The 27,957-nt window shown below is 38.0% G+C and overlaps 2 protein-coding genes across 7 annotated transcripts in view; both read right to left on the bottom strand.

Moving 5' to 3' along the window:
• znf423 (zinc finger protein 423) overlaps positions 1-9,647 on the bottom strand; it is a 172,453-nt gene extending 162,806 nt beyond the window's left edge. For 4 of the 6 annotated variants that reach the window (XM_067420426.1, XM_067420428.1, XM_067420427.1 and 1 more), the window contains exon 1: positions 8,784-9,647. In XM_067420426.1, the coding sequence (XP_067276527.1) occupies positions 8,784-8,823 (40 nt within the window). In that variant the 5' untranslated portion in view covers positions 8,824-9,647. The remainder of the gene's footprint in view (positions 1-8,783) is intronic. The other 2 variants (XM_067420429.1, XM_067420430.1) reach the window with 1 other exon arrangement.
• Positions 9,648-16,596: 6,949 nt separating this feature from the next.
• si:ch211-216l23.2 (uncharacterized protein LOC565061 homolog) lies at positions 16,597-27,480 on the bottom strand. The gene is made up of 10 exons (XM_067420425.1): positions 27,265-27,480; positions 26,964-27,047; positions 26,660-26,725; positions 25,495-25,574; positions 25,257-25,389; positions 22,664-22,863; positions 18,920-19,195; positions 17,511-17,684; positions 16,984-17,358; positions 16,597-16,870 (listed from the first exon to the last, which is right to left on the bottom strand). The coding sequence occupies exons 2-10, from the start codon at positions 27,023-27,025 to the stop codon at positions 16,833-16,835; spliced, it is 1,404 nt and encodes a 467-aa protein (XP_067276526.1). The 5' UTR covers positions 27,026-27,047; positions 27,265-27,480; the 3' UTR covers positions 16,597-16,832.
• Between the last annotated feature and the right edge of the window lie 477 nt (positions 27,481-27,957).

Raw genomic sequence — 27,957 nt, 5'->3', positions numbered from 1 at the left:
CTAACTAATTACGGATTGATTACTTCAGTACCAATGTGTAAAATATTGCATTTTACACTTTGCCTCAAGGTATCATGGTGCAAATATGATATTGGATTTTAATGATCCGAACTAGACCCAGATAGAAGAAAAAGAATCAGACAGCTTGGTCCCTTGTCCTTCATTTCAGAACAGGCCAAACTTTACATTTTTAACAACTGTCCATCCGCCCATCCATCTATCCATCCATCCATCAACACCAAGGCCCCACTGTATACAACCCTCACGCCCCACGATCTCCAATTCTCTTTCTTTCCGCTCCCTCTCTCTGCCTCTCCTGGAGCAAGTCGGGCCCTGTTTGATGGTGACATGAAGCATTTATTAGGCGAGAGAAGCTGAGCAGGAAAGAGAGAATAAAGAAGAATTGGGAGCGTGAGTGTGTGGATGGTTAATAATTTCTGCGCACTTCTCTTGGCCCTGGATTTTTTTTCTTCCTTGTATTGCAGAAGCTGAAAGAGACTCCCTTTCCCATCATGTTCAACCACAACAACACAGATACACACCTATCAGAGAAGCCCACATTGTATACACACAGACACACACACACACACACACACACACACATCTGAGTGCCAGCAGATGGATGATTAAATACACGCTGTGGCTGTAGCATGGAGAACTTTACCTGGGGACTAAGCCGACGAGATATAACATAAGGTTAACTGATTTGGTTTGGATATGGCGAGCGTTTTGACACAGTTTGGAGTTAATTCTGTCTCTCTGGCAGTGCTCTAACACAAACACACACGTCAGCTGCTTTGAAATGCAGATCCACCGTGTATGTGCTGCCACAAAGGTGGATGATTTGCTTTTACACACCATCTTAAATGTGCCCCAAGTGGTCGACCGTTATTGATTATTTGATGGCCGATGTTGATATCTTAAAGAGCAGGGTGACAATATAAATCCAATATATTTATAATTTATATTTATTTAACTTAATATTCATCAGCAACTTCATAATTCTCTAATCCTATTATAGTATTTTTTACAAATAAATAAATTGTTAAACAAAAAATATGAATAAAAGCTCTGTAAACTGTAATCTGTTTTTTTTTTTTAGACAAGACAATACTAATTTAACATACAGATCACAGTGAAAATTATATGAATAAGACAGTGGTCAACTGGATACAGCGTGGCATAGTTTGAAATCAAGGGTTTACAGTTCATTGAAGGTGAACTCTTCTGATGTCCGCATTAAATTTGCACGGATCAACCGTCATGCACATTGTATACAAGTTCATGCAATTTACAAATGCACACTCCAGAAAAGCTGGATTCACCAGAGTCTGCAAGGATTGTGAATATATATATATATATATATATATATATATATATATATATATATATATATATATATATATATATATATATATATATATATATATATATATATATATATATATATATATATATATATATATTGCACTCATAACAAATCACTCTGAAGTATAATATATATATATTATACTTTAGAGTGATTTGTTATGAGTGATTTATAATCACGGAATTAATATATAATCAATATTTACCCTTCAATTTAATGATTTTAATGACTTTCAAGTTTATGAGATTTTATTCGAAAACTACGTGTGCTCTATAATGTCTGTATTTGGTATCTGAGATTTCACTGAGGGCCTAGCCCAGAAATGCAGTAACAGTGTTTGCTCCTTTAGCCTGGCTTCCAGAGATGAAATGTGGACTTGTTTTGTTATAACTTAAGAATAAACTCCACATGTGTTAATATCTAACCTACTCTTCTAGCTGAGTAAGACAGCCGAGGTCACTGGGTCATTTCAGCCTGCCGTCTACATGACCCCTTCTTAGTTAAAGAATTAATTTTACTTTTCTATATTCAAATAGAGAATAATGGTGAATATTGTCTGAACCTCTCGAGCAGAGAAAGAACATATTATCAGTATGTTTTGGGAAAGTTTTCTGTTTAGACCAGGAGCTAAACCAACTCCAACCTTGAAGAAGCTGTGTATCGGTGTATGTGTATGTACAGAGTATTCTTTGTTGCAGATCAGTATTGGTGAGGTGAGCAACTGGCACCCCGGGGAGATGGATGACTTGTTCTCGACAAGCCGGCGCCCAGAAACTTAATTCTGTGACCTCGGAGGGTCACTTTGTGCCTAAAACCAGGGTCCGGTTGTTAGCCATGTAATCGATGAAGATATGCTTCTGTCTATCAGTCTATGTGTGAACATTTTATAGATACATTTTTGTTTATCTATTTCTTCAGAATAATTCAAGATGAAGTATGAAGTGATGTAGCTTAGTGACCTAAGAAAAATATGACGGCCTACAAACTCCTTCTGTAGCTGATTTCTGCTGATGAAACTGCAACTATTATATATAACAATTTAACAAGTTTATAGTTAGGCAGAAGGGTGAGAAGTGAGGTTATATGAGGTGCACAGAGAGAAGGAGAGAGCAATAATCACTCTTTGCCTCATTCAGGTCCTCTGGGAACTTCTTGAATACAGGAGCAGCCCTCCAAAAAAGCACACATGCAAACTGAACTGCACACAATGGAAAAACCTGACTTTTAACCAATAAATGAACATATCATAGAAGAACGGCTGTTTTGTAAATGTCATTATTACGCTTTTTCCTGTGTCCCCTCCCCTTTATTCTCCCTTTGTGAGCGTGTGTGCGCGAGCGCTCTTGAATGAAGAGCGACTTTAATTGTTTCTTCAGCATAGTCCCGCTGTTTGCACGGGTTATTATCCCTGACTTTGCGGGAGGGGGGAGGGGGGCTTGCTGTTTGACGGGGAATTAAATGAAGAAAAATAAGGAAAAACACATCTGACTCCGGGATCAAGGGCTCGTCTTTCTCTGGGGTCAGGCAGGCTAGCAGAAGTGATGGTCTTTTACAATGAAGGGCTAATTCTGTCTAAGCCAAAAAGACTTCTATGCTAGGTTCCAGACTAGCCTCAGGATAAAGCGAGGAAGCTTCACGCCTTAAAATCAATTCATCAAGGCATTACTAACCCAACACAGAGACCTGTGGTTCGCACACATAATCTGTCCGTGACGAAACAGCAGACTGACAAGCACCGCTTCGCTATTGTTAGTCATGTCTGTATTTTTTTAACTATTTACTTTAATTGATAAGTGAAGGGTCGCAGTGGTCTTTTATCATTCTGCCAAATCAATTACGCCTCTTTATTCGCCGACGTAATTGTCTGGAAGATCTGAAACAAGGTACAGCCAGACGTTTTGGCATCAGTTGAACTCTGCAAATTACTTAAAAGTTTCGTTTTGCAGAGTCAAACTCCATCTGTGTTTGAAAGGGCAAGACTGCTCAACTCTGTAAGCATATCTTTGTTTTAGCGGTTTTGTTCTTGCTGCTAGAAAACTTTTTTAGGCCTTGTGAAATCGATAGGTTCTGCTCTGGAGAGAGCCACAAGCGTTCAAGAGATTTCTCTGTGCGTGGGCACTTGCATGTGTACACACACACACACGGAAACATTTCACCTCCAGCTATACCAGTCCTTCACTGGTCTCGGACGGCTCCCCGAGCGCTCTGCCATGGGATGCCAGATGACCTGGTGAGGGGTCAGGGAGTACTCTAGGGGGTGTAGCAGGGGTCAAACCAGCACCAGTACTCCTCATTAATGACCTCTGCAGCCCTTCATCCACCACCCTCAAAAAGCTCAGACCAGGGCCCGAAGCCTGTCCAGCAGGGAGACAGGCCAATAAATATATGCATCAGCCAGGTGTAGAGAGTGGGCTTAATTGCCCCCTTTCCTTATGTTTAATGTACAGCCCAGTGAGACGGGGCAGGGTCGTAGAGCAGCCACCCAGAGAGGAGAAAGAGAAGAGAGGCGAGCGTTAATGCATCTTTCAATATCAGGAAAAGTACACACACATGCCCAATTACACACAGACAAACACTTCTAACTTTTGACATAAACTACAGTTCAAAAGTTTAAAGTCGTTAACATTTAATGTTCTTGAAAGAAGTCTCTTTTGTTCGACCAGGCTACATTTATTTAATCAAAAATACAGGAAAACATTAATATTCTGAAACAGTTTTAGAATTTAAAAATAACTGTTTTCCATTTCATTGTATTCAGTTCATTCCTGTGATGATTTGTGCCATTACTCCAGTCTTCAGTGTCACATTGCTCAAAAAACATTATCATCAATGTTGAAAACGGTCAACATTGGAAATGGTGATACATTTAAAAAAAATTTAAGAACAGCATTTATTTGAAAAAGAAATAATTTTTAACATTATAAAAGTCTTTACTGTTGCATTTAATCAATTGAATGCATCCTTGCTGAATAAAAGTATTAATCTTACTGATTTCAAACTTGTAAATGTAAGTAGTGTAACCCGGAGTGGCTCATAACATCGACAGTTTGACAGGTCTAAATTATAAAACGAGCCTTCCTGTATAAAACGTCACTCAAATCCCTATTCTAGGTCACCAAACTTAATTTCCTAAATGGAAAAGAATACTTTCAAGACGTACCACAACGTGCTTTCTAGACAAAAGTCTGACGCTCTCTGTGGACTAAGTGAAAATGGCTGCCATGTTTAATCTACATGGGTACGAGCAGCTTTGAGAGACTCTTTCTCTGCGTGTTGTTCCAGCACGTTTTAATCTGCCCTCTGCAGCAGCCCAATCCGGGTTCCAGAGCGCAGCATCTTAGAACGGCCGCGATCCTCCGGGAAGGCCTGACAGGGGAGCATTGGCTGGCAGGCTTGGTGGGGAAGGAAGAGGGGGGCGCAGGGAATGCCAACCACACAAACAGAATTAATAACAGCGAGCGTCAGAGCGACGCCTTCTCTTTAGAAGTGAAGCGTGGCATGGAGCGGGTCCGCAGCGAGCTCCGGTTCCGGGCCACTGAGCCCAGGCCTTCTGATAAAGCATGTGGCTAAGCCGGTACAATGGCAGAGCCTACGAATGAGCTCTTACATTAAGACAGATTCTTCCCCACAAAACTAGCAGGCAGGCTGCTGATAAGGAGTTGTCATTGGCAGACACACTGCCCACCAGGGAGAAACCCACATCCAAACCAACCCGCCTTTTCCTCCCATCACAGACCAGACGAATTACGGCATGATCTCCACACCAATAGGTGTCACTATTTCCAGATATGGCAAAGTATAACTATTTGGTTTAAAAAGAACTTTAAAAAGCGGAAGAAAAATGTTTTGCATCTTAATATAATTATACCAGTTGCATCAACACCCAAAGACAGCCATTAAAAAAGACCTCAGCTGCTGTCAAACTGTGCGCAATTACATTTTTTTCCTGTTTCTGATGAAATACTTTTAGAGTTGTTTAACTAATTGTTCATGCTGTGAAGTCAATGAAAACAAAAAAAGCAAGAGCATAAAAATCAATTTTGTGGTTCATCTCCCATTACCTCAAAATCACACCCTCTAACAGTCAACACACAGATTCTCTATCCTCACATAAACTGCCTAGAACTGAAACAAACCTTTTTAATTTGAGAAGATTATTAATTTATTTATTTTTTAACGTAACAAAAAAATATGTTTAGTTCAACAGAATTAGGAAAATGTTGAACAGAAAAGTGAATGAAAACATTGACTAAAAATAAATGTAATCTATTATTCTCAAATGAACGATCTTCTGAAAATACACCAGATGCAGCAGTGTTCAGTTGCAGAAAAAAACGGAAACGGCTCACAAATCAAAGCCTGAAATGAAAAACACAAATGCGGGATGCACAAGAATGCTGGGGGTTCGTGTTCCCTGATCTCTTCATTTGTGACTCTGCAGCCCTATGGTAACTCACTTCAACATTTTACAACAGCCCTCTGACCAATGAAACTTCCACACCGTTGCCAAAAGCCTAGGTGACAATAAAAAAGCCATTTAATGTTTAAACCAGATGGTGCCAGAAAGGGAGGAAAGCAAAGAGATGAGATCTGTACCGCTACATAAACACACACCAAAAAAGATCAACACACCAGCATATTACGGCTTCATTGTCTCTTTTCTTAACCTCCAACATGTAACACAGCTCCTCCGGAAGATGAGTTTTGAATATTACTACCGAAGTCACGCAACAGAAAACCTTGACTGTCTGTGTTCTTTAAAGTCAGACAAATACGCAACAAAAATGACTAAATAACTAGAAAATTAAATTACGTTTTGTTTTGTTTTTTGATTATTTGCTATCCAGTTGTTCCTGGGAAAAAGAAAAGAAGGAAGGAAAAAAAAAAAAATCGCTGTGTATCTATGTATGAAAATCTCTTCCTTACCACAGTCCCTCAGTAGCACAACTGAAAATTTTCATTCAAAACAGCGAGTAATTACCCAATTCCCAATCGAAACCCTTGCTAAAGGATACATATTCTACAGGAAGAGCGGAATGCATTCCTGAAAGACATTTCAACATGTAAAACAGGAACAATCCCATCCACATACCCACATACCAAAAAAAGACCCTGATGTCAATGGGCAGAGAAGGGAATAATGCCATTAGATTTCATTCTCAGCAAGCATTACTCAAACCTTTTTTCCCCTTTCATGTAATAAAAGGTCCAATTTGATTCGACTGACTGTAAACAACAGTGAAAAAATTGAAATAAGTGCCCTCTCGGTTTCCCTTCCTGTCGTGTGCATTCATCCCCCTCTTAATGTCCTGCAAATGAAGGGGATTTATTAATGTGTAATTAAGTAATAATCATCGCTACATAATGCATGAAACACTCATGGGGACGGTGGAGATATGAAACAGGAATGCCACAGCTGAACACTCAGTGCATAGACACACATTAAAAAGGGATTAATTGAGAGAAATAATATTTTGATAAGCGCAGCTCCCTCTCCCCCTCTGACGAACGCTCGCTGTCTTTTTCCTCTCTAAATAATCTCTCTCTCGCTCTTGCGTGCACGAGTAACACTGGCAATCGCAGTTTCTAATGTAATGTGATGTGAGAGCGTGATTTCTTTACTGGAAAATAATCCCCGGTCTAACGTGACAATGGGCAGCGGTTTCTGAAGGACCCCCCCCCTTTCCTGTATGTGTGCTTGCATATGTTTTCTACAGCCGCAACACCTGCAGATTTGCACATATCAAAGCAGAAATTAATGACAAACAAGCTTAACCTCTGGATGAGCGAGCCAATACACTAGACACCAGGACATAAAAAACATGAATGATTTCGTGCATACCACACTCAGACATATTGTTGATGCCCTTCTAATCTCCGAGCATAGCAATCAAAGCTAAAGGTGCTGGGCTGAGATAGGGACAGAGCGAGCCTTGGTTACATATTTAATTGGCCTCTGATTGACGTGCATCGCTGAGTCAATACAATCACTGTTTACCCCCCAAACCTCTGTGCTGCAGCAGGCCAATGCATACTTGATAGAAAACTGCAATAGTATTTGTTGCAATACAACCAAGCATTTGACTTGAAATTGCCTTAGGGGAAAAACAACAACAGAAAAAAACATTATCATTTAATGCTTGTGGGGGTGCATATTTAAATATTTTTTTCTCTATCACTCTGTGCATGTGAACAATAAAAGCTGGTCAAAATAAACATAACGGTATTGATTACAGGGTCGAAAAGGCTGCTCTCTCTCCAAAACAACTCAGCAACATTGTTTAGGATTGATTTGCACCCAGCAGGCCCTGTCAATGTTAAATATCTATGACAATAACTTATTCTTAACACGTTTCATTTTCACTTTACCCGCCATGAATATTATCCACTTACTCTCTATTGTAAACTTCTGACCATTTTTTTTCTTCCCTGATGAACCTCTGCAGATTGCGGCCGTTAATTAAAACAAAAAATGGTTATTATTTGGGGGGAGGGGGTACTAATATGGGCCACATGGCCACCCGAAAGCCCATCTGGTTTCTATTGGGGTGAGGGTGCCAAGTGATATCTCGACCGGCAGCACAATATCTGCCGCACGTTGCTGATGGACAAGGCAAAATAGCAGCAGGCCTTATTGCTCCTAAATTCACCTGCCTGTGAGTGCTGAGTCTTGTAGGAGGGGCGTGAATGAGACGAGACTGTGTGTGACTGATTCTGCCATGTCAAAGTCACAAGCAGGAATAAATTTGAGACGATAAACAAACAAAAAACACCCAACAGAGATCTACAAAGACCCAGATTCCCATTCACAATACCACTCCAGATTGAGAGGGGGGTGTCTAAAATGAGTAGCATAAACATCTCAAATGTTATTTCCACAGAGAGGACAAAATAGGAATATGTTGATTTAAATGTCTATTTGGTTATCAGTAGTAGTAGTAGCAGCAATAGTAGTTAAAACATATAATATAAATGTAAAAAGTATATTTTAAATATTTATTTAAAAAATAAAAATCATTACATAATAATGCTTATGACTATAAAGTACTTATTGTTTTATTACAAAAAATACATATCGTTTAATAAACATTAAACAATTCAAAAATACTACTACTACTAACATAATAGAGTCTAAAACAAACTCGAGCACTATTGCTACAGCACCTTCCCTATAAGAGGTGTAACTTGTACTGCCAACCACGAGACCTGCTGGCAGCTGGCATCAAAATGTAAGTTTAATCTCTTAATTATCTTTCTATTTGAAAAAAGCATCATTAAAGTCTATGAACATAATGTCACTAGTGAAAGCAAAAACATTAAATCAATACATTTCACAATCCCCGCCAGTTTTAGCGATGAAATCTCATTGGCCATGTGAGTTGTTCCCTCTCGTATACCAACATAAAACGCTTACCTTTAACGGAGCGGGGTTTGGCCTGCTTGCGTCTAGACATCTCCGTGTTAAGAGCAATATTTTACTTTCTTTAACGGGTGTCTTGTCCTCTCCGAGAAATATTGACAGGTCACGCGCTGATACTTGGGAGATTTCTTCACTTTGCCTGTTGCAATGCGGCAACTTCAGTCTCGCTAGTCCAGTAGCGTTCAAAGGAAGAGAGAGTACGGCAAAGGAAAAGAATATTCCAATGATTAAACTTCTCCAACCTGTAGATTTAACGAATAACTTGCGGCTTTTCCCGTGGTCGAGACGCGAACGCTCTTTTGTTCCTCCGTAACGGCAGACGCTGACGGTGGAGCGGGCACGCGCGCTCAGAGTTTCAAGAAGCGGAGCGTGCCCAAATTACACCTGATCAGTAGCGCGAGGTGCCAATACTTGCCGATAATATGGTAAACCCACTTCGTCGATGTTTCGGAATTGATTCGCAATGTTTTTCCTCCTTTTAGCAGTTGTCGCAACTGTCTCTTTTCGTTGAGATCCCGCCGAACCGCCCTCCTTCGCTGTTATTTTTCCGAAGGTGCCACTCTCAATGGCATTTTACGCAGCATTTTTACCTGAGGGGATTTTTCTTCTTTTTGTTTATCGTCCTAAAAGCCGTAAATATTTCTAGTCGCTAGCCTCTCTCTCCCTTTTTCTTTGTCCTGACTCTGGTCTTCCCTCCGCCTCCCGATCCGACTGCTGGCGGGGCTGCAGCGCAGACACACATAATAAAGCCAGGCTTGGCTGGAAATGTAGCCGTGTCCCAGCAGGAGGATGTGAGAGTAGGGTCCCGGCGGGGGAGCGCTCTGATCCCGCAGGGAGCTCCGCACAGCCTGGGTTGAGCAGACAGAGAGAGCCAACAGCACCAAACCATGGTCAGCCATGGAAACTACAGCTTAACTTGGAGCACGGATCGGGGCCAAAACACGGAGCTTCGAGGAAACTCTGCAGCGTGCAAGAAAAAAGACGGACTGGATTCGCTTTTTTTGCGCTCCTTGTATTCGTGCCATCGTCTCGGGTTCACTCCAGCGTTTAACTGTCGATTGGATACGATACATTTAGAATATTTGGGAGGCTTGTTTTGAACATTTAACATTCCCACGTCGTCTTTGTAAAACGTTTATCTGCGTTTAAAGGGATAAGATTTAAGATTTAAATAGATAGTTCGACTTAACCAAAATAAAAACAGTGTCATCATTTACTCACCCTCACGTTGTTCCAAACCCATTTGACTTTCTTTCTTCAGTGGGACACAAAAGATGTAAGGCTGTATGTTAAGGTCTAACAGCATCAATCACCATTCACTTTCAGTGCACGCTATTTTTTTTCTCTCTCCATACAATGAAAGTGAATGGTGACTGAAAAAAGTAAAGTCATACAGGTTTGACAAGAAGGTGAGTAAATGATGACAGATTTTTAATTGTTGTTGTTAACCTTTGTAACATTAAGTGCATGCATTTTGTTTTTTTGGGAAAGATCTGCATATGAGAATAATGTTTGGTATTATCTGGTGTTGTTATTTTTTCTAATTGTTATAACTAGATATGTTTTACTTAACTTAAACCCCCTTTTTCTAGGATTCTTGTTGCATTCTTTTTGGCAGGATTAGGCGGTTTCAGCTGAATTTTCAGTCCCCATAGCGACTGTCTGGCCGTCTGCATGTAATGCCGAAGTGCAGTCGCAGAAATAGGATAATTTGTGCAAAAATCAACCTAAGAAATGGTCAAAATCGCACGCAGTGCGCCGGAGCTGCTCGGCCGTTGTCATGGATAACATGTTGGGCACCCTGTCTCGGTCAGCGGGATGTCCTGCAGATTGAGCCGGACACCCCGTGGAGCCATGGAGCGGCCTTTAAAATTGACCCCCCGTGGAGGACCGGGGCCCCTCTTGTCTCGTCTGAGCGCACGCCTGGAGACCGCTTTTAAATGTGCTTCTGGTGTCCCAGAGAGAGAGGCCGCTGACACGAAGGGGCGAAAGCTCACCGCAGTGGTCCCTTTTTCTCGGATAAATTCAAAGGAGGAAAATAGCCCACATTACAAGCTCCTTAAGGGTCAAGGACAGCTGAGACATGAATGGTTTGAAAGAGTGGCATTGTGAAATCACACAGCACACGATTACACCCTCTGTCATCTTTTTACGGATTTGCATTTTTCTGGTGCCACAATGAACAGTTCAGAATAAGACTTACAAGACATGTGGATGAAATTAATTAAGACGCTGGAGAAAAAGAGGTGTGAACGGCAAATGCGGTGGTCCTGTTTGGAATAGACACTGTTGCTATTTTAGGAGGATTTTAATGAGTGGCAAATAATTCTTTGAGCTTGGATGGTTGCATGCGATTTTGAAAAATATTAATCGTTTAGAGGAGGAACAAAATCTCACATTGGATATTATAAGGACGGAGGCCTTTGCAACACTTCATTTCACTGCTAACTGAATTCAAATGGTCTCAGTATTGGCTAGTATTTTCCTTCACGCAGCAGGGATGGCGGTAGATTGATGCCCTTACATTATTCATGTGACGATTATTCAAAATTTAGCAATAACTCAACAGCGTTTTGTCCTTTCTCTCATCCGTCTCCTCTCTCACCGTACCTAGGTATGCTGCTATTCTTATGCGACTATCATCCATTGGACAGTGCGGCCTCAGAAAGCACCCTTAAACACTCCCCCATTGTACTGTCACAAGCCTAGAGAGTTCATGTTATATTTATGTTGCCTACAGCGTATTCTCTCTGTTCTGTTCTGTTCAGCTGAACTCACGCCAACTCCTCCAGGTCCCCCCTCCACAGACAATGTTACATCTCATTGGCTTTGCCCTAGATAGGCTATTTTTGTATGAAATAATTAGACATAACTGATTTAAATACTGCAAAGCCAACACTCTTTTGTCTCGTTAACAAAGTACAGGAGAGGCACGCGCTTGCAGTGTCATTTATGTCAATCCGTACAAGGAGGTTTAAAATACAAATGCTTTCAAAGCTAATGGAGCTGAAGCAGGGCCAAAAAAAAGGCCATTTTATTAGCTTTCCTTCGATTCGGTTTTACTTTCGGGACGAGCTACGGTGACCTGACCTGATAGAGTCTATTATGGAAGCAAAAAATGGCAGGAAAGCATTGCCAGAAGCTTTTAATTGTGCTCAACGTGTACATCAGCAAAATATAGGATCGCTAAAATATGCCACCATACAGCACTAATTGTCCATATAAGGATGGCGCGGCGCTTAAAACAGCACGTTTTGTTTGTTACAGTGACCCCGGACCCAGACAGCCGTGCTGATGCCGAGCGCACACGGGCACACGAGGGAGAGGTGCAGAGCAGGAACGCAGATTGGGGCTGACCGCTCGGCTGCACTTTAATGTACCCTCTACTTCATCAGTCCTGATTAGCCACCATAAAAATCCAGATTGAACATTACATTTTTACTGCTGATTGTCTTCCAAACACTCTCAGGTGTTGGCGTGTTTAATGCCAGAGAGTGCATCTGTCCTCACAAGCCATTAGCTTTCTGCAGTGAGACGTCTGACTTGAAAAAGGGGACCCTCTTCAGAAACGAAAGCAATGCAGAACAAATTTCAGGCTTTTAGGCTTACTGCGTCTTGTGCCAAAACCTCAATAACAAGCCCCCCTCTAGCCCCCGTTTCCCTGGCTCTTGCCCCAGACTTACACAAAGAAACACCAGCTTTATGGACTTAGGGCATTAAAGCATAAAAAAACAACGGACGGAGAACAGGTTCGGAACACATGGCGTCAAACGCGGTTCCCAATCTCGTCAGATCGCACGGGCTATACAGTTTTAACGCTCCAATTCTTAGGTGCGCGGGCCGTGTTTTCAAAAGGGCACATGAAAGGGCTTAGTGAGAGAGATGAGCAACGGCGGCGAGGAGGCCGGCGCTCCAGCAAAAACGCTTTTCTGATGAGCTGCAACAATGCACTCACTCCCACGACATCAGCTCTCTGTTGGGAGTCTCCTCCTAATTTCCTCCATCCATAATAAAAAGAGCTACATTAAACAGTGCCATTAGTGCCAGCAATTTGTTTTATTCTCCACAGAAAGAGAAATGTTATCTGTGGCGGACAAACTTAACCCAATTAAAGCTCATTGTGTATGGGGGCCTTGCTGGGTCTTCAGCTGATGCCTAGGAACGAGGGCAGAGGCAGCCAACTTTGGGGAGGGAGAGGGGAAAAAAGAGAACGGTTGGAACACGTCTGGAGAATTAGGGAAAGTAGGAGAGAGACAAATGTGCTTTCAGGAAAAAAGACGGGAAGAGAAATTATGTTTTTGTGCGTGTTCCCCCCACATCAAATCCCTCCCAAGATGGTTTGATAGAGGAATACTGCACAAAATGTGCACTCAAAACGAAAAAGCACGGATACTTCGGCGCTTAAATAAATAGCTGAAGGATTCGAGTAGTGATTGTAAAACATTTGCAATAGAATAACAAGAGGAAGTGCGTACAAAGCCACACGTTCTGAGACACTCGCTCATACCTTCACATTTTTGCTGTTAATTGTTGTGATAACACCTCTCGATTACAGGGGTTTAATTATCAACATGTTTGGCTGTTAGACCAAGTACCTGGCACAGATCCTGGTGAAGGGCTCAAGGTTTCTAATGAAGATCTCACTCACAGCAGCATACAGGAGCTCAGTGTGGTGCTGTCCTAACAAAGAAGCACATTGCGTTTAGAGACGACCGGGGTATCTGTGAATTCTAACACAATAATGCCAAGAATATTCAAAGTGATACATTTTGATTGATATCCAGTTGTGCTGGAATGGTAAGTGTGTGTCTCTATGGGGAAAAAAGTGATTCTGTGTGATTGCGGAATTACAGTAATAGTAACTGAATCGCATGTTGAGAGACACAAACGAGGCATGTCTGCACTTCCGTTAGGGCGAAAGCTGGTTTCACTCCGTTTGACTGGTAATCCTTCCGTCTCCTATTGCATTTATCAGCTTTAGTGGAGCTGCTTTTTGCTCGCTTATCCAAAAAAGGCCCAATCAACACCTCCCAGCTGGTGAAATGAAGCAGAACCGGGCCTCCATTACTTTGAGACGTGATGGATACTTCACAGCTGCGGTTGAGTGTCTCTGATCAGAGAGTGGAGAGACAAACAGCTGTAAAACATGCCCTACTAAAAACACACACATTTGCTGTGGTATTTGGATATACATTCAGTGTATTATACACACATATTCCTACACAAATACTTTCATGCTCAGGCAAGGCCTAACATTTAGGTTTTATGAAGTCTTAGCACGTATTTGAAGGAGAATTCTGAGGAAAGAACCCATCCATTTATTATTTAACAGTTGCTCTGAAATACGTTTAGAGAACCATTTTAAAATAATCATTCTCATTTGGAAAGCACTATTCTACCACGAATTAAGTCTTTGAAATATCTTGTCTTATTTCTATATTTGGTTTGTAATTTAATTTTATCTTTCTCCTCAAAAACAAACATTATGTCGTTTGAAAGCAATAATGCCTCGCCCAATTTCAGAGGATATGCAGCACTAACACAAATACAGATTCTTATTATTATGGAATTGCACTAGGAACAGTAGCTACACTCAGCAAGCCTTCGTTTCATCTCCCAAATGGTTCATTTTGCATGAGGAAATGATATTTAATATTATTGAGAGGAAATAAATTCAAGCTAGCAATGTGTTCCAGAGAACGAAAACAATTTGTAGTGTTCATTGTGTGTTTAAATCTTATTAAATGATGCATTTCAGTGTTTCCTTTCAAATGAAATATTCAAATAAAATATAACCTAATCTAATCTGAGAAGAACATTTTTGTAATAGAAAAGCAAGAGCTGTTTAGAGGTTTGATTTACAGAAAAACCATAAATTAAACATTGAACTGCTACATTAAAAGTATGTTTTGTAGGCCTACAGCGCTATCTAGTGATTTAAATGAGCGTCGACGTCTCGTGTATTATTGCTGCTTCCCTTTTTTCTCTGTGGTGATTAAAGAGTCATAAATACTGCAAAACACAGTATCAAACACTTATATTAAATCGTAATATTATCAGGGTTTGATTAATATCCCATTATTTAAAATGACATCTTAGAAATGTATAAATTATTTTATTTACTTACCCTCCTTTTCCGAATCTGTATGACTTTTGTGCTTAAGTGAAACACAACATGATGAGACTGACAGACTGTAACCGATTACTTAACCCTGAATCTTTCCCCCCTCAGCTTTCTGACTATTTAAGTTCCACGTAGCCTAATTGTCATTTGTGGAACTTACTTTTTCAATATAAAACAACTTATTCAACTTAACAATGCAATAACAATAATTTTTTTTTTTGAGTAGTACTGTAGTTTCTTGAAGACTTCTTTAGTTCTACTGAAATATTACCATAATAAAACAATGTATTTTTTCCTCTAGGTCCATTTACCGGTATGTTGACTATGGAAGCCATTTTTGCTAAGAAAAAAACGTGACGTATTGCTAGATCAATTATGACGTAGCCTAAATAGAAATTGAAACAAATCTTTATTCTTTTTTCCAATTCGACCTTTTGTCAATTTCAACTTGTTTTTATGACATTTATTACTTTCTATTTTATTTCATACATTATGACTCATCTTAATTCACATTTTTTGTCACAATTATCTCCCAAACTGTGCGACCTTTCATTTCTTGCGTGGCACAAATGGGCTTCCATAGTTTAACTATATCTTTCTGCCCATCTTTAAATTTATAAATTGGTTTCCCATATATGTCTCATGTAGGCTAGTATAAAACTCTTGGTGTTGGGATCAAATGGAGTCTATCATTAGCATCTATCAATTGTTCAAAGGAGTTTATAAGAGTTAATTACATGCTTTCTTATAACGATTGTGATAAGATTTTCACCCTTACCATCATACTACTGAGGAAGTAATCAGGTTGTTTTAATGCCATATTTAAGTCAAGCCTGTTTCTGTGTATGGTTTGTTAAAGGAATAATTCACGCAAAACTTATTAATCATTATTTACTCACCCTCATGTCAACAAAACTGATTTTTTGAAAAATATCTTGTCCATTTTTTGAATATAATGAAAGTGAAAGGGGCTATCAAGCTCCATAATGAGAAAAAAAAACACCATAAAGGTATTATAAATGTGATCTGTGCAACAGATTTTCTGAAGCCATGCAGTGTATGAGGGGGAAAAAATGATGTACAATTTGATAATTAGTTTCAATAAATCATTTGATCCTGTTAAAAGGATTTTTCCTGAATGTTATTGATGATTTAGTCACAGTGGTTAACTGTTCAGTGTGGAGAAGATTGACAGTAAATTACAATCTAAATTTCAGCCTAATTTTATGAGGCCAAAGTGCAGTAACAAAAAAAAAACCTATAGTAAAATTATCTTCAGTGCTCGTCCTCATATAGAGCTTTCTGGCCAAGTATTTAAGCGTATGTATGGTAATAACTTTGTAACTAAATAATCTTATGACTTGCATAAAACCCCTACTGTCAAGCATGGTGGTTGGAGCATATTGCTCTGGTGTTTCTTGAGCAACAGAAACAAAAAAAAAAGATCGAGCCTAAAAGGGGTGCCTGTATCAGTCAGCCAAAGACCTGTTCAGCAGCGACCTTTCAGCAGAGATTTTTGCAGAGAAATCAGCAGAGCTTTTTGCGAATATGGCTCCTGGAGGTCAAGAATCATCTACCATCCATCTAAATTCTAAATAGCCTAATAAATAGCCCTCATATCAAAAATGGTCCAATTATTGTTCAGAGAATACTGCTGTTAAATACATTCTGAAAACATTGGTGTCACTGAAATATTTCAGATTTATTCTATAAAAATTAGTTTACACCTGTGGAAACAAAGAACAACACCACTGTGGCTTTTTTTCATATCGATACATCTTTAAACATCTCATCATGGGATCCTGAAAGAAACACAAACAGCAAATTCCTACAAAAAATAAAACATTAAACTGCCAAAATGTTACAACTGTCCCACATGACAATATTGTCCTATGATTTAATCGGGTGTCCTGAGAGAATCAAGGGAGCAGGCGTCGTGGTGGCCGCGGACCTGAACCTGGTAAAAAAGAAATTCAACAAAAGGAACCAAAAGAAAAGAAAAATTACTGACAGATCCTTCCACACCAATAGTGCTCTAAATAGACTTTTTAAATATGAGAAAGTGCTGACCTGTTGGGGCTCCCATATGAAGGCTCCTGAGCGAAGGTGGTGGCAGTCTAGGACCACGGGGTCCATTCTGCGGTGGGGGTCCACAAATATGTGGTGTCTTTAGCAATGCATGAGAGCCTGGATGCTGCATTAGTCCTCTAGAGGACTGGAAACCAAGAGCCGGGGTGTCAAGCAAAGGGGCGCGGGTGGGAGATGGCCTATGTGTAGGTGCTGGGCCTAAGAGAGGTTGTGGCTTGTCAAGACTAAATGAAGGACCGTGGGAGACTAAAGGGGCCCGAGAGGGTAAAAGACTGTGAGGGGCAGTTGGTCTGTGGGAAGGTGGCTTTAGATTATGCATTGAAAGCAAAGGAGGTGGCTTCGTCTTAGGATACGAGCCTGGAAACACAGGGAATACTGCATTAAAATACCACACAAGTATCACAAACAGGTTTAATGTTTTAAATAGTCTTTCTTTAAAGTAAAAAAAAAATCCAGTCTTTATTTATTTTTCCTTTCATCACTGTTCATCCTGTGCCCCAAAAACAAACCTTGCAATCCCATGTGCTGGCCTGGGGGTGCATCTCCTGACCCAGAGGGTGGGTTTGTCAGCTCTCTTGGTGGTGGTCCAGAACCAGCAGGCAGAAGTGGTGGAGGCTTTCCTAACCCTGGAGGCAGGCTGTTTATCACAGGAGCAACCTCACTGTCAGCTTCAGCAGAAGACACTGGGAAAGAAAGGAACAAATGAGTAATAAAGAGATAATGTTTCTATATAGAAATAAAAGCAATACATACACAATGCAATCTACAGACTAGCTGTAACTTTTTATAATAAATTGTGTTTTTAAAACAATTGTAATAATTTAATTTAATATAAACAATTACACAAAATTAAATTATACAATTAATTTACTTTATAATCTTATCAAATACAATTATTTACATGTATTTTAATTATCATTCATTTAAAAGATTAATATTTTAAATAAAGGGCTAGTGACAGACCGAAATATCATCGATAGCCCCTTTCACACAGTTTTTCCTGGTAAATTACCATTAAGAAAGCATGACCTTTACAAATTTACCAGTAATTCGGTTCTAATAATTTACCATCAAGGCCAGTTGCAACTTCACTAGTATGATGATGTGTGTGAACCCAGAACGAGGATTACCGGTATGAGCACGTACAAGGTCAGAACGTCCTGGCGCAAGAAGTCTGCTTTGGGTCAGTCATAAAGTTCTTATGGATATGATGTGATTATTCAGTTCTGTTTACAGTAAACTGCCGTTTTGTAATAGTTTTTCAATGTAAATATGCGCTAGATGGATTATGAACTTTGACCGCTGTGTCTCACAGCTTTCTAAACATGTCGCACTCGAGGATCTCCTCCTTTTTCGTCCATCAGCGTTGCGGCTCTGTAGTTGAACACTATTAGGCACGTCACTGTTTTTAAAAGCAAAACCACGTTGTTTGATCATCCCCTTATGCCTGTCACTCACTTTAAAAAATATTGTTAAATTGAACAGATTGAACTGAAGCACTTCTGCTTATGCGGGCGAATGAAGACAGATTATTTCTGATGACTTGCCATCACAGAATTTACCGGTATTATGATACTGATGTGTGAATGGTCTCTTACCAGCTAGAATGCTGTTGTTTGTGTGAACATCATATTTGTGTATTTACCATTAAAGTCATTCTGGTAATTTTACGGTAATTTACCGCAATTGCTGTGTGAAAAGGGGTTATTGGTTGATTAACAGAAATGCATCAAAACCTACTGAATATTCTACATTTTAAAAATATGTTTTTTTTTTTTTTTTACTGTGTACAACGTGCATCGAATTATACAGTTCATAAATGCATTGAGTTTAAGTTGATTAAAAAAATAAGAATGACATACTTATAAAGAAAACACAATATAAATGTATCTAGATCAAGACATGGAAGCATGTTCACCTCGCAGATGGTCCTGGCGGTTCTGAAGATACTCGGCCAGTGTGTTGAGCTCCTCTGGGTACAGGTGCAACCCTTCGGCCAGGAGAAAGAGCAGCTGGCGGGTGGCAGAGGGAACAGTGTGGCGCTCCAGCTTGCCACGCTCCAGGTAGTCCTCTGTCAGCTCAGCCGCCCGTGCCGCTGCCTCCGTGGGGTCCAGCGCCCGCCGCGAACCGCTCAAGCGCCCGAACTCCACCAGCACAAACTCCATGGCCTGTTCTTTGGGCATGTTTCGATGAACTGCAGAGAGGCAGAGGAAGGGTCAGCCAGAGGAGGGAGGGGGCTACATATGGTGCTCAGTGTGAGCCGCTGCAGTCTAAGCAGTGTGCACAAGAGTTCTACCACATCAGCAACATGCTGCAGTCTGGCAACCACTGCTTAACCCAATTACCACATTAAAATTCAGTATGTGCTCAAAGGACACATTCATGAGCACACTTGTAAGTTTTAAGTAAAGGGACACAAAAGATTTCAGGTTTATATAAGATTAATTTTAAAAGTTGTTTTGGACAAATTTGAGGAAGACAATATGGATTAGATAAATCTTGACCTATGCCATTCAGTAATAATAAATTCCTACACTGGGAAAATTGAATTATTTAGGTCAAGCGTTTAAAAGAAAGGATCTGCGCTTTAATACATTCAATATTGAAGTAACATTTTGAGTGTAATTATATTTGGTGTAAAGGCTGAATGCACTATATAAACTTCGGTTTTTAGCTCCAGATTTTTTTATTCCAGCCAGGATGTAACAGGTTTGATATTTTGGGCAGATTTTAGAACACATTGTTTTCATTTGTCATATATCTTCTGTTGAGTTCGAAACGACTTGAAAGTCTGGTAGTGCGCGTAGGGTTTCAAAATGTGTAAAGTGTATACCAGCCTTAAGAGAACTTACCAGCAAGGTGAGGTTTTATAGGAATAAAAAACATTAATAATAATAAACATCTAAACTTCATTATATACTATTAAAAGTGTTTTTTACCTAATAATTAAGTGTTGGGCATTCATTATAATATCAGAACTAGGGCATGTTTCATCAATTTTAATGTGATGTTAATGTGATTGTTTAGATGTTTTTTTTTTTTTTTTTTGGGGTGGGGGGGTTACATTCATGTGTGTCTAACTGCTTGGTTTTAAAGGTGAAAATATTTAAAAACTATTGATTTGGTAAAATATTCGTGCCCAAACCTGTTAAAATAATGTCAGTTTTTAATGTAAGAAATGTATGCTTAAAGGTCCCATGGCATGATTTTTATTATTATTTTATAATGTTCCCTAAGGTGTACTTATATTGTTAGTATGTTTTTTTACATCAAAAATAAAAATATTTTTCTATACTGATTTTAGCCCTCTGGCTTGAATGCTCTGTTTCAAGGGGCGTGTCTGCTGTGAGTCTTCAGTGAAAACACCCACTGTTGTGATTGGCTGACAACTTTGCATTTGAAATTAGATTATGTGGCGGAGGGGCGTGGTTTAGTGAGGCACCAGCTGGAGCTGCAGCACTGCCAGTCCAGAGAGACAGAGAGCTGGGAAAGATTGCTGAGAAAGTGTTATTGTAGTGAGATGTTGAGAGCGCGAGTTTATATTGTTTGTATCTGAGAGCTCTGAATAAACGCGAGTGATCTTTGCAACGTTATTTCTCTCACAAAATGCTTTCACCACAGCTAACAACAAACACAACATCGACATGAATACATTAAGAGCTTCTGTTGAGCAGCTGTTAACTGTGTCATTATAACGGCAGTTTGGACATGTGTGGACTGCAGATAAACGTTGTGATTGACCGATACGAGCATTATAAAGAGTGTTCTTTGATTGCTCTATGTAGTTTAAGCTACAAACAGAAACGACGTGAAGTTGATGGTTTTAGTCACTGGCATGATTCACTGATGCATCAAGACGGCTAGCGGCGGGACTGACTGTATTAAACGATTTAGAAAGTCTGTGAACTTGAATGTCTAGCTAAACATCAGAAATCTGATCCCAGATCAGGCATTAATGAACACTGTTACTCACTGTTTGTGGTGGTGAATCTGTATGGTAAAGCCTGTGCTGACATCACGACTGATAAACTAAATCCATTCTCTACTAATTCTCTGGCCGGGCAAAGCAGATGAAGGGGCAGTAACCTTTCCTGGTATGCCGTCATAACAGGAGAATTCAAGATCAGCCCGTCTGAGCTCTCATTTTCTCAAAGGCAGAGAAAGACAGCCAGAACTCGTTTTACACTGATCAAAATTTCTAGCCACTTGGGGACAACATGTCATGTCATGGGACCTTAAATTTATTTCGACCACTCAAAAATGTGTTATGAATTAGGTTTGTGTAAGCGTAAGTGTAAAATATGTTACAAACTTATTGTATGGTTTATTTTGGGGTATTGGGATTTATTTATTTTTTCTTTAAAACAAAGGACTTTAAATATATATATATATATATATATATATATATATATATATATATATATATATATATACATATATATATATATATATATACATATATATATATATACATATATACATATATATATATATACATATATATATATATATATATATATATATATATATATATATATATATATATATATATATATATACATATATATATATATATACATATATATATATATACATATATATATATATACATATATATATATATATACATATATATATACATATATATATATATATACATATATATACATATACATACATATACATATACATACATATATATATATATATATATATATATATATATATATACATATATATATATATATATACATATATACATATATATATATATATATATATATACACATATATATATATATACACATATATATATATATATACATATATATACATATATATATACATACATATATATATATATACATATATATATATATATATATACATACATACATACATATATATATATATATATATATGTATGTATGTATGTATATATATATATATATATATATATATATATATATGTATATATATATATATATATATATATGTATATATATATATATATATGTATGTATATATATATATATATGTATATATATATATATATATATATATATATATATATATATATATATATATACATACATACATACATATATATATATATATATATATATATATACATACATACATACATATATATATATATATATATATATATATATATATATATATATATATTATATGCGCTTTGTGTATTTTGTGGCAGTTAAAAACAAAATTGCAAACACACAAATAGGATCTTAGAGTAGAAGCATGCTTTGTTATAAAATTTTTTGTTTTTTTTTAATTCTATATGATATATATTGCAATTTGGTTTTTAACTGCCACAAAATACACAAACAGCCTTTTTGCAACGTCTGCATTACATTGAGATGACCAACATTTTTTTGCATTTTATTTAAATGAATCATCTTTTTGGGCTTTTCTGGAAGTTACAGTAAATTTTTTGAATATATAAATGCGTGTCTTTTTGGTGCAATCACAGGAGTAAATTATCATATTAGTTAAGGTTTTGTAACTTACAACATTAATATGAAACCATCACCAAGTCCAGGTTATTTTCTCTGTAGCTATTATATAAGGTTATTTAACTATTGTTCGAAGTAAAAGTGGTTTTATTGGGAGATAAATTGTGGGAGTTGGGACTTACTTTTGAGGGACTCTGAAAATATGATTACTGTGCACGAGGAGAGCGTTACATTAGTCTGCTCGACGAGAATACATAAGGGGGAACCGTCGGAGCGGACATCTTGGAGGGCCCGGGTCAGGCCTGATTCCACCTGCAGGTAAAGCATTTCCACCGACAGGCCACGTTCCTGCAAACACTGGCCTATCGATTTGGGGTAATCCCTTTGAAAGAAGAAGAAGAGACCTGGTTATTGAGCACCATGCTTCAGGGCATGACGTGAGGTTGTTGGGTGCGGCCTGGCTTATATATAAGCAGTAGTAGTACATAATATAATAAAAGGGTAGAGATTTATTGAATAATAAATAAACCAACACATCTGCTTAGCAAGTGTATTAAACATTAGAAAATGAGATAAGGATGTTTTAGCTGAATAAATGCTTTTGCATGTGGCATTAGTCTTTTGAGAAAAAAGAGAAATCAAAATAAGTGATACATTTTTAAATAGTGACCAATATAGAGTACAAATATTGTAAAATATATTTGATTAAAATGTGAAATAATCCTATCAACAAATATTGATAGGATATCAAATATAAAACAAATATAAAATATTGTACAAATATTGTAAAATATATTTGATCAAAATGTGAACTAATCCTATTCATGACAAGAAATATTAATCAGATGACAAACGGGCCTATCCGTTTTCTATTGTCAATAATTATTATCTTTTCATATTTAAAAAAAATGCATTGTTAGTTAAGGTACAGTATATTAATGTTTAAAGATGCATTTACCATTTTGTTTGTAAAATGTTTGAGTTTTACATATTTTAGGCATGTTTTGTCTGATTTCTTCATTTAAAGATGGCTTGATCACTGTACATTTTTAATATCACCGCTTCTCAAAGAAGCTCCTTTGTATTTTGTGAAATAGAAAAGGATTGTCTGGACATTTATACTTAATGAAAAATGTGAAGGTTTGTGTAGGAGAGTGAAAATGTACAATGTAATCAATCATGTGCAAATAAAAACAACAAATTCTCCCTCCTTTTTTATGAAAATATTTTAAATGTCTTACCCTTATTACCCTTTTTTAGACAAGTGAAAATAGAAAATTTAGATTGTAAAAATTAAATCAAAATGTTTAACAGCAGATTTTGAAAGGCTTTTTAGGGCAGGGCTCTAAAGACTCCATTAACATGGAGGTGGTACCCTAAAATGATGCAAGGTTTGTATCACCTTTTTTCTGTGGTTTTGAGATAGATTAGGATTTAGAAGTCATATATTTAAATCAGTTAATTACATTTTTTTTTTTTTTTTTTTGAGACCATAGGGAGTAAACAAAGTGTTTGATTTGCTGGTCAAAAATAATTTACACAACATACAAATCAACTTTTGGACTTTTTTTATTACTAAACTATCCTTTTTTTGTGTAAACTTTTAGACTTTGCCTAAATGTTATGCTCAGGTTTCATTTTAGCACTCAGTAAATGATTTAGCTTTTGTTTTGTTTTTGCCTGCTGGGAATAACAGTGTATTTATTATAAAGATCATAGTGAGTGAAAGTGAATTGTAAAGAATATGTGTGTTCACACTTGGCATGTTTGGTTAAATTGAAATGAACCCTAGTGCGCCTGTGAGTGCGGTTCATTTGAATAAGTGTGATCGCTGCCATCTGTACCCCTGGTGTGCACCAAACAAGTGGACCGAGTCAGAGACAGCTGAAAAGATGGGCCTAACGAACTCTGGTGCAGATTAAATTATTGAATGCAACATGGGCCAAAGACAAGTTAACAAACCAAAAACAGGACAAGTCACAAAATGCGCCCCTAAAAAGGGCAGAATACTCAAGCATAACTTTTGCCCATCGCAATTCAGTACAGGCGTCAGCGTCTCCTTGCAGAAGATTTTCGTTTGTGTGTGTGATAGAGGGATTCCTGCCGCTGTTTTGACTGCTTTACACTTTTTATAAGTTCTCAGCTGGTCAAAATACCATCATACAAAGGCTACACACATACACCGAGAGCATTTAGACCAGCACACGGCATTTTTTTGGATGTTTAAGTTCCGTTGCGAAATGTACGCAATAAAAGCTGACAAATCAGGTTGTGAACAAATCACTATGGCTTTAGGTTCGGTGTTAAAATGACAATGTGAACGCTAAGCGGACCAGGACTCTTGGTCCGGACCAAGAAAAACAATCAAATGGAACTACAAGTGTGAACACACTCTAAGAAGCAGAGACTTATGTTAAACAGTGGACAAATTTTTGCTTAAATATCAACATTTATTTATTTATTTATTTTACTTTTAATTCCCATTCGGTTTTTCTTAAATTACTTATAATAATCGCATATCAAGGACGACTCCTGATACACATCTTAATACTGACAAATCCCATCAGTCTAACAGCTAACAATAAGAAAGCACATTCACACAACAGGAAAGAATTTTAAGAAAACTAAACTAGCATTGCACAAAATGGTTAAGCATGCCCCATATTTTCATGTGTTAAAAAGTCTGAAATTATATTTCCATTTAATACACAAAAGAAACTAATTTCACACAAAAATAACAAGAGAATTTTACCGCTACTTGAGGTATATACTCACACATTCTGGTTATTCACTGACAGGACGACACAGTCTGCAGGCTGTCTAGCAGCATCTCCATGTAGCTGCTGTAAGAACTTTTCATATATGGCAGTGCGCTGAACTGATGCCTCATACTCTTCAGGTGAAACAGCTGATACAAACAAAGTTGCTCAGAAAAGATTTCCCACAATAGAAACAACAGTAACAGTGAGAAATCAAGTTCTTTTTTGAAAAAACATTACATGAAAAATAATACCAGATGACTGATGTGGTGAATGCCCATAGTCTGCTGTGCCAGAGTATTCACTCCCTTCTTCTAAGCTTTCAAAACTGAAACTTGAGGTAAGATTGAAGGGAAAGGTGTTTAGATTGAGTTCAGACCAGTAATGAATTGCTCACAAAGTTATAAATGTATATTTGTGTGAAAAAGATAAGTCAAAATATCACATATAGGGGATTTAAAGGGATAGTTCACCCAAAAATTTAAATTCTGTCATTAATTACTCAATCTAAGAGCTTTCTGTCCCTGCATACACTCAAACTGTTAGTTTCACTCATACCATCCTTGTTCACATTACTTAAAACTAAGTTTAAAGTATTAGTTCACTTCAAGATGAAAGTGTCCTGATATTTTACTCACCACCATGTCATCAAGATGTTAATGTCTTTCTTTAATCAGTCGAAAATAAATTACGTTTTTGAGGAAAACATTCCAAGATTTTTCTCCTCACCATAGACTTCCATGGCAACCAAAATGCTGAAGGTCCAGCATGCCAGTAAATGTCACACTAGACGTAGGTAGGAGTACCGCCCCTGTGTTCACAAAGCGCACATGCAAAGAATACAAACGTCTTTTAGCAACAACAAAAAAGGTAAAACAACAATGTCGCCCGACTTTGAAACTGAAGATGGTGTTTTTTGGTAAAGGCTGTTTGTATTAGTCCTCGCACATTTGCTTGGGGCAGTACTTCCGTCTACGTCCAAGTGACCTTTCCTACGTGATTACGCAATCACATCGCAGAGCAGTGCAAGATGAGCAATTTAGGTTCAAAAGTATATTCGCTCATGTGAGTTGTGGTATTAGAAGCTCAAGCATGTTTGCTTGACGTGCGAGAACTAATGTGGTTCCTTCTCGTGTTACGCAGCATGTTTGAGGTTCACATGTCAAACAGGTTCAGCAGAGCTTCTGTTTATGTTTGCTTTTTAATGTTTATATAGCTGTCAGTGGAGGGAAAGAAAGCTCTAAGATTTCTTTTTTTTTTTTAATTGTGTTCCGAAGATGAAAGAAAGTCTTACGGGTTTGAAACGATATGAGGGTGAGAAAATAATGACATCGTTTTTATCTTTGGGTGAACTAAGCCTTTAAAGCAAGAAATAAAATGGAACCTTATTGACTTAACAAATAACACTATCTGAGTCACCTCTCAGACTGCGGAAGGTCATCTTTTCTGTCCTCCCTCATAGGATATGGTGGTCTTCGAAAAGATCTGTGAGGTTTTGGGACACAGAAGTAAATCAACATGATTATAATAAACAACATTAGCAATGCAAAACGTAGGCTGTGTTTTAAAACCTAGTAAGTTTCCTATGTAGACAGCATTTAAAACAATAATTGTAACTCTTCAAATGTTCCAAACACATATAGCCAAAGACTTAAAGCGCAAAAAATGCGGAAAAGGAGGCAGCTCCCTCCAGTGTTTTGAAACAAAGCCTGTACTCACACACCTTCCTCCACTGTGTTTTGGTGGTGGTCGTCTGCCTCCAGCTTTCTGCGCCCACGCCGACATTTGATTTCTTCCAAATCAACTGCTGTTTATAAATTATAATAAACAACCTCAATTTGCATAATATCGCGCAGTGCAAGACAATATTGAGTTTTGGATGCACAGCAATTCCTGCATCTACTCAACTATTTTTTTTTTAATAAAACAAACCTATGGTTTGTTATTAAAATAGCGTCTAATATTTGTGATATTTATCCATCTATTCATATGAAAACGCCGAATTGTTGTGTAGCCCATATTACCTTTGTAGAGCTTCAGTTAACGTAACGTTATATTCCCGCTGCTTAATGTCGCGATGAAATGATTAATTTGTCATCTCTGACGATATCAGTAAATACTACGATTATTTTTAGATGAAAATTGTGTATAAAAGAGATGAATTCGAATCACTGCTCAATGATTCCGCCAAAAAGACCTGCTACACACTCGATCGGACTTCCTTTCGATGAACAAGTGTATTTGATGAAGCGCGTGGCGCCTCCTATCGGACAGGCAGACAAACGACAGAAACCAATGACGTCATTACACAGCCCGCTCAGTCCTTTTGCACAAAACTAGGATAAGAGATTAAGCCGGGATATCTTGGTGATCCTGGCTTAATTTATTTACTAATATACAGTTATATTTCGTTATCGTTCTCGGTATGAGTGTACCTTCAGGGTACGTTTACACTACAGCAGTGTACTAAATTTTGCATACAGATGACAAGGTCTCCAAGATATCCCTATCCTAGTTTTGTGCAATAGGCCCCAGATCTGCCTCTTCTTACAAAATAAATAAAGGTTTAAATGTGTGTTTTTTTGTTGTTGTTGTTTTTTTTTTTGTTTTTTTTTTGAGTATTGCTTAAGACTATGAGGCATGCAACCATCCTTTAGTTACTCATATAATAACTAAACAGATAATACATCACTTAGCTATTGGGTGCGTTTGAATTT

The sequence above is a fragment of the Pseudorasbora parva genome, chromosome 16, assembly GCF_024679245.1.
Source record: "Pseudorasbora parva isolate DD20220531a chromosome 16, ASM2467924v1, whole genome shotgun sequence".
NCBI classification, from domain to species: Eukaryota; Metazoa; Chordata; class Actinopteri; order Cypriniformes; family Gobionidae; genus Pseudorasbora; species Pseudorasbora parva.
This window is presented reverse-complemented; position numbering and strand designations above follow the sequence as displayed.

Coding starts and splice junctions, on each gene's coding strand:
- si:ch211-216l23.2 (XM_067420425.1), bottom strand. CDS start 27,025: ATGTCGGCGTGGGCGCAGAAAGCTGGAGGCAGACGACCACCACCAAAA. Junction 25,575..26,659: donor GACCTTCCGCAGTCTGAGAG/GTGACTCAGATA, acceptor TCTTACCTCAAG/TTTCAGTTTTGAAAGCTTAG. Junction 17,685..18,919: donor CCGCCAGGACCATCTGCGAG/GTGAACATGCTT, acceptor TTTCTTTCCCAG/TGTCTTCTGCTGAAGCTGAC.